At 42.4% G+C, this 14,940-nt stretch overlaps 2 protein-coding genes across 2 annotated transcripts; both read right to left on the bottom strand.

The window, feature by feature from the left end:
* Positions 1-10: 10 nt before the first annotated feature.
* On the bottom strand, positions 11-3,469 carry LOC146701986 (uncharacterized). The gene is made up of 5 exons (XM_085468457.1): positions 3,274-3,469; positions 2,982-3,013; positions 2,361-2,528; positions 1,559-1,641; positions 11-899 (listed from the first exon to the last, which is right to left on the bottom strand). The coding sequence occupies exons 1-5, from the start codon at positions 3,338-3,340 to the stop codon at positions 653-655; spliced, it is 597 nt and encodes a 198-aa protein (XP_085324583.1). The 5' UTR covers positions 3,341-3,469; the 3' UTR covers positions 11-652.
* A 2,854-nt stretch (positions 3,470-6,323) lies between these two features.
* rrs1 (ribosome biogenesis regulator 1 homolog) lies at positions 6,324-7,669 on the bottom strand. Its single transcript, XM_085468456.1, has one exon. It carries the CDS (start codon positions 7,611-7,613, stop codon positions 6,579-6,581), a length of 1,035 nt encoding a protein of 344 aa, XP_085324582.1. The 5' UTR covers positions 7,614-7,669; the 3' UTR covers positions 6,324-6,578.
* Between the last annotated feature and the right edge of the window lie 7,271 nt (positions 7,670-14,940).

Here is a 14,940-nt window from a genome sequence, read left to right as displayed (position 1 = left end):
TACAGTCACGGAGGGTTTGCTGGTTTTATCATTATCACAGTAACATATTACAGCATATTAAATAGACATAGACACACATTAACAAATCACAGGAAAAAAGTAAGGAACATAACAAAACCAACAGCAGAAATAACATTCAATAAAGGCAGCGTTATAGAAAAGGCTAAATTTAATAATCATGAAGCATCACTTCCTGCTTCACTGACTGCATCTAACTGCTACGTTGTTTGAGCTTTGATTGCAGCGACTAATGTTGTACAGTTTTCAGAATATAAGCCTGACTTTAGATTAGCTGAACTGGGCAGAAAAGAGCAACACCTTCAAACTTTCCAGCATGTTGCACTTGAGACAACACCCCCATCAGTGATGTCACGGCATGCTTTGCCCATCAGATAAAGTGGGTAACACACACACAAACACACACACACACATACACTACTGTGACATCACTAATCAGGGGGTTTACATTCAGCCTTCAACCTCCTGCTTGCATTTAGAAAATCCTGATAAAGCACAAGTACAAGCCCACATCAGGAAATTCAAAACTCATCTGCACATTTCAGAAGCTCCTCTACCCCCTCATCCTCCACCCCGAGTGCAACCTCACCAAAGTGATCTCAGCTCAGCCACCCAGGACAAAGAAAAGGGTTTCTTAGTCGCCCTCGAAGGCCCCATTGGTGGCTCCCTGGCATTCAATCTTTTTCCGGCACTTGGACAAGATCCTGTGGAGCAAGTTTGGAGATCTCTGTGCCTGGGGCTGAGAGGCCACGGGCTGAGGCAAAGGGATCTGGGAGCTCCGAACCAGGAAAGGGCCTTCACGCTCACCCTGGCCCTTCTCCAGCCCCACTCCTCCTCCACCTCCTCTGCTCCCCCTCTTGAATGCCTGCAGAATGTGTCCACTGGGGGACAAAGAGGAAATAACAAACACAAAGACCCTGTTTATTCCTTATGACCCAAATTCCACTGTGAGCAGACAAGATGTGAAGAGGCCTGTGGGCTTATGTACAATATGTTTGTGTGTGTGTGTGTGTGTGTGTGTGTGTGAGAGAGAGAGAGAGAGAGAGAGAGAGAGAGAGAGAGAGAGAGAGAGAGAGTATGCGCTATGAAATGTAATAGATTTTATTATAATAAACCAAATGTGCTGTATATCAAATAGTTCTTGCAGGGGTGTATTTGACTGTTTTTTCTTTTAGATAAAAAAACAACAACTACAAAGTCTTTTCTTTCCCTCTTGCTCTTCTTTGGCCCTAATGAGATGCAGCACTGTGAGAAGGGGATTGACTAGGTTGTGTGCGTGTGTGTGCGTGTGTGTGCGTGTGTGTGCTTAGCAGGCTCAGTAATCAGTGTGCTTTGTCAACTAATGAGGGAAGAGAGGGGCCACCTGTTCAGGGGTGCTGGGCGGAGAGCAGTGGGGTGGGATTTGGAGATGGGGGATGTGGGGAACATCTGCCGAATGCTGGGTGTATGTGCATGATTGTGTGTCTGTGTGTGTGTGTGTGCGTGCATATACTTGATAAGAGGGAAGCATGAAATTATTGATGTGTGTGTTTACACCTACTTCCCATATCTGCCGCGTTCACTGTCACCGGGTGTAATCCTCACAGATAAACTCCTCCGAAGGCCTTTGGGAGGCAGATTTGCCTGAGAGTGGAAACATGATGTTTTTAATTCCACCTTTTATTAATTATTTAATAGTAAATAGACAGTAATTATAAAATAGAGTTATTTAAAACACTTTTCTTCTTGTTGTTTTTGATTTTTTATTTAATTTGTGTTGTTCAAAAACATAGAAGTAATTTTTGATCATGTCTTTTTGTTATAGCAAATAACATAAATCAAACTGACATTATAAAAGTTTTGATAATACAGGAAATTTTTTAAACTTTTTTCAGAGAATGGTGAGAGAATAGTTTATAGTTATTAACTGTTAGTGAGGAGCATGTTATACTTCTTAACACCTGCTGTGTTTGTCAGTGTTTAATTGCTAAATTAGAGAAGGTAAAATTGTGAGAAATCTCTTTGCTTCTGGTCAATCACTGCACAATATGAGCTCGCACCAAAACCAGTGCAAATATTATGCATTTAAGTCTGAAATTTATGAATTACCCTTTATAAATATCCCTTATTAAATGTGCAACAATTCAAGACTGACTTAAGGAAACAGCTCTCATAGGCGTTTCTAAATTCTGTCATGACTGTAATATGTTTATGTAGGCACACATTTGGTTCTGGCTTATTTAAAACATACATGTGACAAGCAGAGCAGAGAGGATAATATAATCTGTCATCTGTAAGCTGCAGCAGCAACAGTTCTGTCCACTTTCTCTGCATTACTGAGCACATTCAAGAAGCCAACCAACCTGGCGCAGCTCCATCACGCATGAGGCGGGGAAATAACCTCGCTGCCCATTCTGCAACTGCCCAAACCACCTCCCTTCCTCGTGTTTGGACAGCACCAGGGTGACGTCACCTGGAGACAGCTCCAGCTCGTCAGGCCAGTGGGGCCTGTACCTGTGCACCACTACCATCTAATGGACAAAAGGAGAATTACAATAATTTTTAACTCTAATTTGAATATTCAATATTGCAAGATTAAAATTCAATGCTACATTTATGTTAGGGCAGAACTTGTTCATGATCAGCGTCCAGCTCCTTTTTTTTACAGCCCGCAGATCAGAGTCGGTGAATGGAAAGGATTACGTGTGAAGACTTGGATTAGTTGTTATTTAGTGTAATGGTAACTCTTAATCAGGGTTTACCCTTCATTATGTTACACCTGAATATTATGTGAGAGAAAGTGGAAAACTAAATGCGTAGTTTTGCAGGAAACTGATTAAACTGATGCAATGTCACATTCATATCCATTAGTCTTTGACATATATAAGCATACATAAACCTGTGAATTGAGTTCTCATTTTCATATCAGTGCAGTTAAACATGCAGATTTCTGTTGATGAAAATTAAGAAAAAAGTGAACTTGCCTTTTCAGCTTCTGCTCTGTATCGATACCTCCCTGTTTATCATCGAGAGCAGAAATGAATCAGCAAAAAAGGGTTATTTTCAACATTTTTCATTAATATGCAAATGTCCATAAGAAGACCTCGACATTAATGCGCGCACATAAACATCTGTGCAGCTAAATCTTTATGTACACTGTCCAGAAGGAGGGAAAACAAGGCATTTATCGGTCAGCTGGCACTGGGCTTGCTCTTGCTAACCACATAAATAATGTCCTGCTAAGCCACACTTCCCTGCAGATATGATTCCACTCACCTTGTGGAGCAAGGACAGTGGTGAAAACCTCAAAGTGTTCATTGCTGTGCATGTAGATGCGCTGCATCTTGAAGATCGGACGCTCTCACACTGTCCGGGACTACTGAGCTCTCACTGCAATACCTTAAATAAATGCAGCTGACTAATCCACTGCAGCACAGACTGGAGCTGGACACACACACACAGAGACACACATACACGTGACCAGGGACGAGTAAAATCTTAGTTTATGTCAGAAAATGTATGATTGTTAGAATTTTCTTATCACCTGACGCCAATGCTTTTTATTTTGGAATAAGAGGCGGCATCTTTCTCATATGTCATGCTTGACCACTCCATCTTGCTGCCAATGTCTATTGTTCTTTGACCATCTGGCCACATGCAAAAGAAGTTTAGTGCTTGCTCAGATGTGAATGAGAATTCATAATTTCACCTCATCAGGAGTGCTTGATTGATTATTGGCTGTGCCCCACTTTCCTGTGGCCTGGGTGAGCAGGGACAAAGATGATAGGGCTGGGGACAGAGTGCCCGACCGCTCAACAGATGGTGATTGAAACCCCACCACCGCCTCCCCTCTCCAGCTCTGGTGCGAAGGCGCTTGGCTGCGAGCTTGCATTAGTGATAAAAAGGCATCCATCACTAAGATGAGAGATGACTCAGCTGGAGCTGGACAGAGCACCCCGCAGCCTTGGCGACAAAGTGAGGATACAGCACACGCAGAAGGATTTGACTTTTTGTTCTTCTAGACAATCCAAACAGAAATTACGCGCAGTCAATTTTCACAAATAATTACAATCAGTGTCAACAGGAAATAAGGTTGTCAGAGGATCATGGATTATCTAGGTGAACAGAGCAAGAGGTGCGTTTGTGTGCCGTCTGAAAGTGGAAACACCTCTAAATGCAGGAGACTAATAAATCTCATTATCTGAGGCCTTAGCAGTCCAGGAAAATGTCTGACTAGACTGCAACCACTCTGGCTCCAAGACCAATCTCTTTCAAAAGGGTGAAGACTGTGGAAATACACACCTCAATACCACCACAAAAGCAAGACATGCTCAACTGGATGAGAGAAAAATCCCACTCACAGTTTGCTTTGTGTTGTGTTTAAATGTACTTAAGTTGCAGATTCTGGCTTTGTGAGCTATTTGTTACACTATACACTGCTCCTAATTCAGAACGATGGCTCCAGTCTAGACATCAAGGCCAAACCGAAGCCCTTACATAACCAAAAAAAACACAGCTAAGCTGCTAAGAAATCCGATCTGATGCTTCTCGGAAGAAGAAAACTGATGAACACTGAACAGCTCAGAGTCTGTAAAGACAATCTGCGGCAGCTTAAAAAAATATATTCTGAGCATAAAAACCTCTCTGCTGTTACATGAATGATACATCTGATCTGATGCCGACATGCATTTACTGGCTGGAGCTTGTTGCTGCAGTTAACCAGCCTCATTTAATATGAATGGGAAGCTTTGAAGCTATTTCCCAAGACCATGTATATTAGTTAACAAGTATGTATAAAAAAACCTGTTTGAACGTTTCCATTAAATATCTCTGGGAGCACTGGGCCATTGTAGGCCACATTTTTAACTAGCAAGAATGTGCGGCACCAATTTTTCCCCCATATTCTTTCAGAAAATACACCTTATATTACTAAATACACACAAACAAATTATTAAATACACCATAAGAGGTATTGTTGCACATTACCAACCCTGGCTGAGTTTTTCTTAGCTACTGCATGGCTTTTTATGCAGTCTCATATTCTGACATGCATATATGTTCATATCCAGGAGCAGAAAATTCACCTATTAACTCCATTGGTTTTACAATAAATTGAAATAATGATGAACATGCATATTGTTGTACTACTTTGCTGCTGCGTTGGTGAAATGTTCCACAAACTAATTCTAATAAATCAGAATTAGTTTGTGGATAAGTGTATAAAAATATGCTGTAGATATAAACACTCTTGTAATACTTACACTACATGCGCAAAGCTGCAGCAGCTGCCAAGAAGCTCCCACCGTAGTTTTTCTGTGGATGTTAATACCAGACGAAGGTTGGAGGTCTGCTGTTATTGAGTCAGCAGAGCACCTCAGCGACCTTAACTTCACACAGAGTTCCTGTGGTTCCTAAACACTTCTACTTTAAATGAACTCATTGCATTCCCACTACAGATCCACGGTTAAATTCAGGGAACGACCCACTCTTTCAAAAATGTTTGTAAAGACAGATGCCAGATGGACTTTTCTCCATACAGTCTAATTGGCTAATAAACAAAGCTAAGCAGCAGTGGGAACATATGGAAGCTTGTTTCTGCCAATGAAAAAACAGCTTTTTCTGTCATCCATATCTCAAAATTTAAAGTTAATAACTTCAAGTTTTTTTAAGTTACCAAGTTGATAACCTGAATTTTTGACTTATGGGTGGCACATTTTTGTTCTTCTTTCAATTGGAGCAAGAAGCTTCCAAAGGAACGAGTTGATGCAGAGAGCGAGCTAATTAGTTTGACATGATTAGCCACAATCACGTGAAAAGCTTCATTTGAATAACACTTTTTTAATCATTCAGCAGCAAACCTTTATGATTTATAGGAAATTATCTCTTGACCTCCTGGCTACAGATAAATGTGGGTCCCTGAGCCCAATTTAAAGAAATTTATTTTTTAAATATCAAATAGTGCTTATAATCCCAATTTGTTTTGCACAAACACTCTGGTTTTATCAGTACTATTAAAGTATTTCCCCAAAGTTACATAAACTACATTAAACTTCTGTTAAAACTATGTAAATCATATGAAAACGTAATGAAATTAAAAATTAGAAGTCAAATATTTTGAATGTATATATATATATTTTACAAAGTAATATGTAAAGGGTAACAAAAATAGCCTTAAAAACAACCTATTTTCAAATATGTCTCATTTATCAAGGATCTAAAACGCTTTACGATACTTAACGTAACCGTTTCAGACTTGAAGCATCAATTTACTCACACAGAACTAAAAAATCACTTCTGCAATAATTAAAGACAGAAAAACAAGTCACTCGTGTTCTACTCGCTGTAATATTAAAGTATATTTGTGAAATTCTTTCATGAATATTACACATACATCGAAAAGAATCATCATGGATGCTGCAGTCAAAATGTACAGTAAACATAGTTTACATAGATGGAGGGAGCATCCCACCCGTGGGCCACAGGTAAACCACATGTTCTGTTCATATTGCATCATGAATGTCCAACACTTTCATGCCAAGGCAGGCACACACACAACCACACACAGGAAGACACAAGAGTCCTCAGCGCTTCCCAGGTTTGCCTCTTCTCTTCCCTCCTCCCCCTCCAGCTGCTTTTCCTTTCCCACCTTTTCCTCTGGCCTTTCCACCCATGCTGCCGCCTTTACGTCCCTTCTTCCCTGCTGCCTTCTTGTGTTTTGCAGCAGCCTCCTCTCTGTCCTCCTGCCTCATCTGTTTATTCACAGCTTTGGTGATGTCCAACTTGGGCTTCTTAGTGTCCATGACTTTCAGGAGCTCCAGCTGCTTCTGCTTTTCATTAGAAAAGTTGCCAATGAGGGGCTCGAATTTCCTCTTCTTGCCCTTCTTTGCTGGGTTCTCCTTGGGCAGGCGGTCCTGAAACCTCCCCAAGGATGCTGTGGAGGTTTTGGCCACACTCTCGGCTCTGGCCAGCTCGTCTTTGGACTGGCTGGCTTTGGGGGTCAGGGTTACAGCAGGGATCTTGACTTTCTGCGATCTGGCGATGTTTTTCAGCCTGTTGAGCTCGTTTTTGGCCACCCTCTCCTTCTTGGCTTTGACGCGTTTGGCGAACTGGTCCTCATTCGGGTCTGCGCTCTCGGGCACCTCGATCAGCCACTCTTTGGTGTCATCGCCGGCCCTCTTGTAGCCCCAGCGCCTCTTCCACTCCTTTGCGGTTTCATCCCACACCAGGTTGGTCTTCTTCTTCTTCTTTATGCCTTTCAGCTTGGCGAACTGCTCCCATTTTGTTGGAGGTCTGGGTTTCGGTGGTAGCTTCTCTCTGGGAAGCCGGGTCGTCGGCTCCGGCAGTTTGGCCACTATCGCCTCCTCGACCCTCTCCGTGGGCTGTTTCCATATTTCGTTGACGAGAAGCTGCGTGTTGTCGCGAGCGAGAGCGCGCAGAAAGTCCTCTCTGCTCTTCTCCCGGAGGTCGCGAGGCTCGATGCGGTTTTTGTCACACGCCAGCAGGTTCCCGATGTCAAACTCCAGGTCCAGCTCTTTCTGGACTGATATGCTTTTCAGCGTTTCCGCCTCTTGCGCCTCAGCTTTAGCCAACAACTCCTCTACACTGCACGCTGCCATCTTGCTCAGTGCTGAAAACCCCACGTGTGAGGCAGGAAAAACACACGGGTCAGTGAAAAGAGCTTCCGGGTCAAAGTCGGCGAGCTGCAGTTTGACACGTGACCACAGGAGTGCGCTGTCGTTTCATTTCTTTGCGTAACAGCGACGCACAGATACAACAGATAGACGGTATCTGAAAGTCATGTCCTCAAGACACATGAAGAAAAATCCACAAAGACCTGATACTGGACCCGAGAGATGGATCTGGCCCGTCAGGTGATCCATTTAGTGTTCACTGAAGCCTCACCAGAAATGGTCTCAGTGGAAGGGTGGCTGTCAAGAAGCTGTTCTTAAGGAAGGGAAGCAGGGAGAAAAGGCTGAAGCATGCCAAATTACACAAGAACTGGACTGAAAATCAGTGGCAGCAGATCTGATGGAGTGATAAATTCAAATATGACATTTTTGGTTCAGATTCTCATCAATATGCAGGAAGGTCGTCAGGAGAGAGGCACGGCAGTGAGTGTCTACAGTTATTTGTAAAACACAGTGGAGGCTCTGTCATGGTTTGGAGCTGCATTTCATCCAGGGGTGTTGGAGATCTTGTCAAAAGTGATGAATTGTGACCTCAGTGGCATCAGATACAGGTCCACCACCAATAAATGGATTGAAAATGGAGTACAAACTCAATCTTTGCTCATGCTGTAAATACATGTATTTATATATATTTGCACATGCTTCAGTAAATCACTCTGCCAATTCCCTTTTTTTTCAAGCAAAATATAAAGAAATGAGAAGTGGCACATGGACTTTTTCTCATCACTCTATACAAAAAATGATCCACATGTAAAAACGATCTGTCTTTAACAATAAAAACATTTCCAAAATGAAAAGGTCTAAAGGTGTTTTTAAAATTGGCATGTGCGTGTGAAATAACGAAACAAACAAAACAAAAATAAACAAAACAAAAAACCCATCTGAGGTTCTATAATGTTCTTGTTTTAGATAAAAAAAATACATTTATTTTCTATAGAAATTACATTGAATTGACAAGAAATGGTGTAAATGAAAATTAATGGAGTCATTCATAGTAAATCATTCATGATTTTAATGGATTATCTATACAGAGGCACAAAAGTGTCTATTATTAGCAGTCATTCCTGTGTTTCAGTTAAACACTGTGTTACCCAATGAAAATTTATTGGGGGCTAATTTATGTTAGCATACTTGAAAATGTTCCTGCTGTTTTTGAGCAGGAACATTTGTTAAATCACATGTGTGGAGGGTTGGAGGGGGTCTAACCTTAGAAAAAAAAAAGAAGTGGGAGACCCTGGTGTCTCAGCTAAGCAGCAGAACATCAGATTACATCAGAACCTTGACTCTGAGTCACCTTGCAGCTCCAACTCCACCAGGTTTCTCCAGGTTTCTATATTGTGTTTTCTGTGTATCTCATGTGCTTATGTTTTGCTGTCCCAAGTTTAGCTTTTTGTTAGTTTTTTCAGTTCCCCTTTACTAGTTGTTTTGTAGTATTTTCATGCAGCCAAGAATAAAGGCTATCTATTAAACTCTCGCCTATCTCGCTGTTTGTCTGCCTTGGGTCCACTCTCTCTTCTCCACACGATCTGCCCTTGCAAAAAATCTGACCACACTATGGACCCAGCAGACATGGACCTGTATGAGCGCCACCAACCGCTCAACCGCCTGTGGCTGCCACATCAGGCCACCAACCGCACAACCGCCTGCGACTGCCACGCCACTAACCAACTGCTCAACTGCCTGCGGCCGCAAAGCCAAATACTCAACTGCCTTCAGCTGGCACACTGTGCCACGCCTCCAACCGCTCAACCGCCTGCGACTGCCACGCCACTAACCAATTGCTCAACCGCCTGCGACTGCCACACCACTAACCAACCGCTCAACCGCCTGCGGCCGCGAAGCCAACTACTCAACTGCCTTCAGCTGGCACACTGTGCCACGCCTCCAACCGCTCAACCGCCTGCGACTGCCACGCCACTAACCAATTGCTCAACCGCCTGCGACTGCCACGCCACTAACCAACCGCTCAACCACCTGAGGCTGCCACGCCTCCAACCGCTTAACTGCCTGCAACTGCCACGCCACTAACCAACTGCTCAACTGCCTGCGGCCGCAAAGCCAAATACTCAACTGCCTTCAGCTGGCACACTGTGCCACGCCTCCAACCGCTCAACCGCCTGCGACTGCCACGCCACTAACCAATTGCTCAACCGCCTGCGACTGCCACGCCACTAACCAACCGCTCAACCACCTGAGGCTGCCACGCCTCCAACCGCTTAACTGCCTGCAACTGCCATGCCACTAACCAACCGCTCAACCGCCTGCGGCTGCCACGAAGCCAACTACTCAACTGCCTTCAGCTGGCACACTGTGCCACACCGCCAACCGCTCAACCGCCTGCGACTGCCACACCACTAACCAACCGCTCAACCGCCTGCGGCCGCGAAGCCAACTACTCAACTGCCTTCAGCTGGCACACTGTGCCACGCCTCCAACCGCTCAACCGCCTCCGACTGCCATGCCACTAACCAACCACTCAATCACCTGCAGCTGCCGTGAAACCAACCACTCAACTGCCAGCAGCTGGCATGCTATGCCACACCGCCAACCGCTTGCGGCTGCCATGCAATACCGACCATTCCTCAATTGCCTTGCAGCTGCCGCGCCACACCATTTCCGCCAACCACTCAACCGCCAGTGCCGCTTTGCTTCCTCTTTGTCTTATGTGTCAGATTAGGTTCAGCTGTGTCTACCTTGTGTCATATTCTCCCTTCTGTATTCCTTCGTTACCCTCTGTCTTTATTGTGGGCATTTTCCTTTGTTCCTTGTTGGATTATCTGCTCATCATCCACTGCTTCACTTCACTTCTCATGTTTCCAAGTCCCGGGGTTTCTCCAGGTTTCTATATTGTGTTTTCTGTGTATCTCATGTGCTTATGTGTTGCTGGCCCCAGTTTGAGGAAAACTAACAAAAAGTTTTCTATTCTGAAAACTTTTTGTTAGTTTTCCTCAGTTCCCCTTTACTAGTTGTTTTCTAGTATTGTAAATGGAAAATATTAAAAATTTAAAAAATACAGACTTTGGATGGAGGAAAATTTAACAGTGCTAACACAAATGGAAAAGTTGTTATTTTTCCTCAAGCTCAATAAGTCTTTTAACATCAGGGAACACAATATGGCTGAGGAACACTTGAGTGATGGCTGCTGAAAATGGATTCTTGATGAAAAATCAATAAGGATGAATAATTCAATGAATCATTAATAGTCACTTGCATAATTTATGATCAATTTATTGTTATTTTAAATAAATGCAAATGTGTTGTTTGTTCGGAAACACAGATCTGTGTACGTAGTGCCAAACCTTTGAAGGTAACATACTTACAAAACAAGCTAAAATAAAATAGAAATACATGAGAAAAATTTAAAATTTAAGCATTTGTCAATTTGGTTAAATTGATCAACACAACATGCATGATGCACCGCTGATCTCAAAATTATATCAAAGTCGTATCTTCCACTCCCACTTATCCGAGTCTGGATCAGGGTTGTGGAGAAGCAGAGAAGACCTCCCTCTCCTCAACCACCTCCTTCTAGTTCATTCAGGGGGACACCAAGCCACCCGAGAGATGCAATCAAGTTTTCCTCCCAATAGGACATCTCCAAAACGCCTCACCCAAGAGGTGTCCAGGAGACATCCCAGTCCAAAACAACTCAGCTCTCCTTTGGATGCGAAGGATTAATGGCTGTTTCTGCTGAATCACTGAGCTCTGCATCCCATCTTTAGGGGAGAGTCCAGCCACCCTCTGAAGGAAGCTTTTTTCTGCTGATTGTGTCTGCAGTCTCCTTCTGTCAGTCAGTATCAAAAGCTTGTGGGCATAAGTGAGGGTATGAATATAGATCAACCACTAAACTGACAGTTTCACTTTCATCTTCACCAGTTCAGCATCGCTGCAGATCTCCCCTCACTCATGATGCTAAACTGCTCCACTTGTTCCTTACCCAGAGTGGGTACTCCACTCTTTTTCCACCCTCAGACTTGGAGGTACTAATTTTCATCCCAACAGCTTCACACTTGGCTGCAAACCACCCCAGTATGAGCTGGATGTCATGGCTCAATCAATCCAGCTGAAGCACATCAGAGACAAAAAGCAAAGGCGAGATCCTGAGAACCACAATACAGAATGAAACCATGTTGCCCACAGGTGGCATTTGATTTTAGCACCTGCATCTGATCTTTAATCTCCATTAACCCTTCATAGACTATGTCTGTGTAGAAACCTCCTGGATGAGAGGTGAAACATCTTCACCTTAACCTTAAGAAGTCCAGGCACTGTATTTCCAAGCTCCTTAAATTGAAAACACAACTTCTCAATAAACTCTATTACCATAAAATCAGGAATAAGATAAAAAAGGAAAAACAAAACAAACGAAAAAAGAATAACTGATAAATAAACATTTTTCCTGGTCTACAATTAGAGGTTATGTACTCATTAGAACCCCCTCCTCTATAGCCACCTGAAACTTTTTCAAATGTTTCACTCACTAATTTAAACAGCTTTGCCTCACATCACCTCAGGGACAAATTAAAATAATAATTTTCTGTTGACCTAACCAAACACGCCATAATAGGATATATTTTAATTCCAAGAGCAGTAATTCACCAGTATCAACTAAAATCTCATAAACCTGCTTGTTGGGCGACTTCTTTCATCTTGACAGTGTCAGAGTTAATCATGTGCAAATATCTGCTGTTTACAAAGTGATGCACCTTCATTACAGATGCTGAAACAATAAAAACTAAATTGAAACAAACAAACCCAGTCCAGACGCTAATTGAAACTAAACTGAGCTGAAAAACCAAATTAATTAAAAACAAATTAAATTATTAACAAACCCAAATAACTCTGACACAGTCAAACTTTCACTGTTTTAGCAAAACACCTCCTCAGTATGAGACTCAGCTCATACATCGCTCTACACTCTCAAACTAACACAACTTCATAAGAAGTCCTAAGATTAGGTAAATACACCCAGGATGAACCGCAGCACATGATGTATTAAACAGTGTCATTATTTATTTAAGTAAAAATGAAGAAGCAGCGTGTGAAAAACGAAGCACACTCGATGATTCAGTAGCTTGTAGAAGCATATTTAGCAGCAATAACTTGAAGTAATGGTTTTCTACATGACTTTATCAGTCTCACAAGTTGTTCTGGGGAAATATTGTCCCACTTTTCTTTAAAGTGTTGCTTCAGTTCATTGTGGGTTACGAGTGTTTGTTTGTGCACAGCTCTCTTAAGTCTTCCCACAGTATTTTAATCAGGTTGAGGTCTGGACTTTGACTGGGCCATTGCAACACATTGATTCTTTCCTTTTCAGCCACTCTGCTGTAGATTCGCAGGTTTGCTGTTGGACATATGGATCACATTTGACTCTAGAATATTTAGGTATAAAGAGGAGTTCATGGTTGGCTCATCGACTCCGTGGTGTCTGGATCCTATGGCTGCAAAACAAGCGCAAATCATTGCCACTACACCGCCGTGCTCAACAGTCCATATGAAATGTTTTAGCTGATATGCTGTGTTTGTTTTTTGTTCCCATCTGTCCAAAAGACATTGTATCAGAGGTCTTGTGGTTTGTTCAGATGCAACTTTGCAAACCTCAGTTGCGCTGCCGTGTTGTATTTAGAGAAAAGAGGCTTTCAGCTGCCAAACCTTGCAAACAAGCCATACTTGTTCAGTTTTTTTCTGACTGCACTGTCATGAACTTTAACCTTTTACATGCTTAGTGGACCCTGTAGAGTCAGAGATGTAGCGCTGGGCTTGTTTGCAGTTTCACTGAGCACTGCAGCTTTTCTTTCTTTGGCCGTCATCATCCAGAAGAGTTTAATCAGTTCTCATATAATTGCAGGTCTTTCACGTTTTTGAAGGCAGCTTTGCTCATTGAGCACATTTAATACATGGAAAATACAAAGGTAAAGGTATGAAAGCGCATACGTTGCACCAGTATAATGAACAAGCATACATGCACGCATACACACATGTATACCCACAAGATGAGATTCAAGGACTCATGTATTCTTTGTCTATGTTTGACTCCAAACATGAAATTAAAAGCTCATTTCAGACCTTGACACACCAGTAATAATATCGTTCAATCAACGCTCCACAGCAGTCTGAGTTGCTGTTTGAAGGTCATAACCTAAGTTAGAATCAGAATACAATGATATATAAATTGATTCGTGCTCCTTTTAAATCGCTAAACCTTAAAAAAATGTAAAAATCCAAGCAGTACAGAAGGTGCGCGTGTTTTCTCTTTCTTTAATTACTTTAAGCAGTTCTTCCAGAACATAAAAATGGAAATAATTTGAGGGGAATCCTGTATAATGAACTAGGCAAGTGACAAAAACATCAGGTGTGGGAACACCTCAAGATCCGTGATAAAACTAAAAAATGGAGAGTTGTGTATGCATATTGCATACTTCTCTTTGACTTCTCTTTGCTGGGTGTCATTTTAAAGTTGTGCGCCTGTAATAAACTTTATAATAGGATTACTATAAGTGTTATCGTGAGAGATTAAAATCCTGAATTATTAATATCCCATCCCTTCTCTCCAGTCTGTTCTGAATGGGTCTCTCCCACAGACCCAGGACGATAATGACTCTATTTTTGTCTTTGTCTCATGTAATTTGGAGGAGGGAGGGTGGGGCTCTGTTACAGTTGACTGGCTGCTGGTCGCTCAAAGACGATGGTGTTATTATTTTGGGCTCCAGTAATTACATTCATCGCCACACTTGCCATGTGAATGCTAACACTCTGACAGGCACAGAGATAAGGTCACAAGCGATGCTGTGTTTGTTAGATGTGAGGAGGAAATGCGCAATTAGTGGCCCAAAGTCCCTGTCGTGATTTAGAGAAGGCTATAAGGTCCTGTGTGACGTGGATATATATCATCTAAAATTACCCAATTTAAGCACAGTCCACCCGTTGGCTGGCTGGCCTCCTGTGCTCGTTTCCTTTCTTGCTGACTTTTGATCCAGGGTGAATTCAGGCAAGTAGGATTACTTTTCCATGGTGTTTCTTTTCTGAGAGGATACACAGTCACAGGCAGGATAAAGTCCTCTATGAGCTGTGACCGTGGAGCAAAGACATTCCCACTTTCAGCGCTGCCATCTCCCCAGATTTTAAATGGGCTTATAGGATAAGATTTAAAAAGAGTTCTCTCCATAAAACATTACTGCTTTCATGTGAAAAAACCCTTTAAGGTTTAGATTTCTTTATTTTTATTTGTTACTTTCAGTCTAATCCCCTTTTTTCT

This window comes from Copadichromis virginalis, linkage group LG9 (assembly GCF_057382275.1).
Source record: "Copadichromis virginalis isolate Kocher_CV1m ecotype Utaka linkage group LG9, C_Virginalis_male_GT1.1, whole genome shotgun sequence".
In the NCBI taxonomy this organism is placed as follows: domain Eukaryota; kingdom Metazoa; phylum Chordata; class Actinopteri; order Cichliformes; family Cichlidae; genus Copadichromis; species Copadichromis virginalis.
The sequence above is the reverse complement of the archived record's forward strand: the minus strand, read 5'-3'. Positions and strand labels throughout refer to the sequence as shown.